The following is a 3,585-nucleotide window of genomic DNA, read 5'->3' as shown; positions in this document are numbered from 1 at the left end:
CCCCCCCCCCAGCCCACACCTCCAAGGTAATAAGAATACACTTCATTTAAAATGTCCAAATGCCTGTTACTCTGGTTCTATTCACTCAAGCTCCATTTGAGAGAGCTCCATATGAGAGCGACTGAAACGTTTAAGGGTAGTTCATCAGTCAGTTTTAACCGTTTGTACTGGTAAATTACCGTGCAATAGGGCCTGTCACAGGACTGTCACACTCCTCAAGAGAAAGGCAAAACACATGTCACCAGACTGGCAGGACACTCAAAATAAACTGAGTCCAATCTAATTTAAAAAGGCATCAGACAGAGTAAAACAAAGACAAAAGTACAAAGAAATAATTTAGCATAATGTCAGTCCTGGATTCGAGTGTAATCAAGCTCAGAATAAGTTGTACTTCTCAAGCACCTGTCTCATACCTAATGCCTTCACTTCATACGGATATCCAGTAAAGTATTCTAACTCAGTGGCATTAAGGTAATTGATTTACATCTGACCTAAGCTCAGGCTAGTACCAAACCACAATATCACTATGGCTCATAACAGTCTTAGCACAGCTAAAAGCACTTCTCTATTCAAACTTCAGAGTAGGCACAAAACGGCAGTTAAAAACATAGGTATAAAAAGTCTTGCATTGATAGGCTTATTTTATGACACAGTGTATGTGTGTTGTGTGGGCGTGTGTATGTGTGGTGTGTGGGCGTGTGTATGTGTGGTGTGTGGGCGTGTGGGCGTGTGTATGTGTGGTGTGTGGGCATATGTATGTGTGTGTTGTCTCTGTGCATGCATATGTGCGTCAGTCAGCTGGTAGTGTAAATTTTGGCTCAGGGTTTAGTTCACAGTTCTGTCCCCTATCCAGCACCTCTGATGAAGGCTGAGGTGTCATGGGTCCTGGTAAGGCTCCTCAGTTTTCAAAACCTGTCCTCATTTCCCAGTAAAAAAAGGGGTCAAGAAATCCTTCAGTTTTGGCAGAATGGTACAGCCCATTCAAAAGCTCCTTCAAATGTCAGATCAAATACATTCTTCTAATGCTACCAAATGTCTATTCTAAAAATAATTAAAAAACAACATTATTTTTCATTAAAATATTGATGGGAAATGTCAGGGCAGGTTTTGAAAATAGACCTGAGTGGCATTATTATGACAACCCACCCCCCTCCGGAGGTCACGGGCTGACACCGTTGGGGGCGTGGCCTCTTTGAGGCCTGAATCTCATTTCCATTTCTTCATCCTGAGAGAGAGAGACAGAGAGAGAGAGAGAGAGAGAGAGAGAGAGAGAGAGAGAGCGAGAGAGAGAGGGAGAGAGGGAGAGAGAGAGAGAGAGAGAGAGAGAGAGAGAGAGAGAGAGAGAGAGAAGAGAGACACCCACAGCCACAGCAACAGAGAGGGTTAATCAATAACCGCACAATGGTGCTTTCATCTTAACCTTCACTGATGAACTTAAGCAAAGCAAGAATTTGTAAAATTGTTGTACCAGGTGAAAAAAAAAAAAACTACCGCATGCTAATGCATGACAGGGGCTATTTTAACTCCACCCATAGACATCTGCCCTTCAGGTCAAGATGCCCATGGCATGCAATGGGGGGGTTGAGGTTTCATGTAACCCAAAATGAGCAGAGCTGTCACACATTATCCTTGACTCACAAGATTTGACTGGATCAGCGTGTCAGAGTGTTTACTATGGGCAGGAAAGTCTTTTGATTGGTTCATACCATGATAGTTATTGACAGGAAGTGACAGGGGTTCATGAAGCCTTACTGTCACATCACTGCCTGTGGCTCAGGCTTACCGTGTCAACAGTCTCCTCCCCCTCGGTGTGTTCACTGTTCTGATTGGACAGCTCAAAGTCAGACAGAGCGCTCTCCACAGCCTCCTCATCATAATCTGTCTGGTAGTCAGACTCCTCTGAAGGGGGGAGGGGTGGATGAGGTATAGAGAGGCAGAGAGAGAGAGAGAGAGAGAGAGAGAGAGAGAGGGAGGGAAGGAAAGAGAGAGGGAAGGAGAGGGAAGGAGAGAGGGAGAGGCAGAGAGAGAGAGACAGGGAGAGGCAGAGAGAGAGAGAGGAAGACAAATGGAGAGGAATTGATTCAGGTCCTTGGGGTCAGCGCAGGATACATGATAAATAAACCTCAATCTTTTGTTTCTTCTTTCCTCTCCCTCTCTCACCCTTCATGAGTGCCTGTTTGACCGGCTCAATCCGGGACACGATCTCTGCCAGGTCTGTGAAGGAGGCGTTGGGACACGTCACCACCTGAGAGGGGAAGACAGAGGGGGGGGGGTGGGCTCAGCTGTCAGTCAGTGCCATCAGCCAATCAATCGCATCATTGGGTTAGGGTGTCAGAGGGAGACTGTGAGTCAACCGCAGACAGATGAAGTGGAGCACACCAGTCATGTAAGTAGACTTGATATTAAGTCTGAATTCATGAAAACAGCTCTATAATGTTCCAGAGCAATGAACAGAGTATGAAGAAAAATAGTTTCAGAGCTGAGTGTGAGTCACATGCTATACCTTCATACAGCTGTCTTTGAAGACAGGATAACGAAAGATGAAACACATAACATATGTGATAGCAAGTCAGGCATGAGGCTGTCACATCTTGACTTTCCATTTTTTAGCTAGAAATGCAGTGAAGTCAACTGTGTTTTAGAAAATAAATATAAAAAATCAAGTCATTGATCTGTTACAGTGCCAGAAAGACAGCGTGGACCAATGCAAACTGCGAATTATTTCACAGCAGGAGTAGATCACCATGAAGCAGGCAGTTATTCAGCAAATCAGATCATCAGCCTGTAACGGCCTGTATGTTATTCATCCAATCAGATCGTGAGCCTGTAACAGCCTGTATGTTATTCACCTTACAGGTCATCAGCCTGTAAGGGCCTGTATGTTATTCATCCAATCAGATCGTCAGCCTGTAACGACCTGTATGTTATTCACCTTACATCTCATCAGCCTATAAGGGCCTGTATGTTATTCATCCAATCAGATCGTGAGCCTGTAACGGACTGTATGTTATTCATCCAATCAGATCGTGAGCCTGTAACGGCTTGTATGTTATTCACCTTACAGGTCATCAGCCTGTAACAGCCTGTATGTTATTCATCCAATCAGATCATCAGCCTGTAAGGGCCTGTATGTGACTCAGCCAATCCCTCACTGACATTGTTGCACTTGGTCTTGTGGAACTCCTCCTGGTGTCGGTCCTTCAGCATCTTGTCCACCACCCCGCTGCGGCTCCACACGTCAAACACAGTCTTCCCATGCTGGTAGCCCACCTCCTGAGAGAGGGAGGGACAGAGACATTTCACCGCTGTGTGGATTACAGACACAGCCAGGACAGACAGACGCAACGCGTGCAGCAGTGTAGGATAAGGACAGGGAGACGGGCTCCTAACTGGAAGGTTTCTGCTTTGATTCCCTGCTGGAGCACTGCTGTTGTGCTGTTGGACTCACAGCGATTTCGTCGAACTTGCCAAACTCCAGCGTGCCGTAGCGGTCGATGGGCGGCCGGATGTACTCGCAGTACTCGCTGCTCTTCACCGACTCTAGCTGCCGAACACAGCACACGTAGGCCAGCCGCGTCTGGATCT

General features: G+C 46.3%; 1 protein-coding gene across 1 annotated transcript in view; it reads right to left on the bottom strand.

Annotated features, from left to right (window-relative positions):
* Positions 1-728: 728 nt before the first annotated feature.
* Positions 729-3,585, bottom strand: part of pnpla7b (patatin-like phospholipase domain containing 7b) — a 23,940-nt gene continuing 21,083 nt past the window's right edge. Inside the window, exons 30-34 of the mRNA XM_036526437.1 lie at positions 3,449-3,585; positions 3,157-3,273; positions 2,161-2,245; positions 1,784-1,899; positions 729-1,225 (exon numbers count right to left, since the gene is read on the bottom strand). The exon at positions 3,449-3,585 is cut by the window's right edge and continues 16 nt beyond it. Of these exons, the coding sequence (XP_036382330.1) occupies positions 1,160-1,225; positions 1,784-1,899; positions 2,161-2,245; positions 3,157-3,273; positions 3,449-3,585 (521 nt within the window). The 3' untranslated portion in view covers positions 729-1,159. The remainder of the gene's footprint in view (positions 1,226-1,783; positions 1,900-2,160; positions 2,246-3,156; positions 3,274-3,448) is intronic.

Source organism: Megalops cyprinoides, chromosome 4 (assembly GCF_013368585.1).
Source record: "Megalops cyprinoides isolate fMegCyp1 chromosome 4, fMegCyp1.pri, whole genome shotgun sequence".
NCBI lineage: Eukaryota > Metazoa > Chordata > Actinopteri > Elopiformes > Megalopidae > Megalops > Megalops cyprinoides.
Note: the sequence above shows the minus strand (reverse complement) of the source record. Positions and strands in the feature narration are given on the sequence as shown.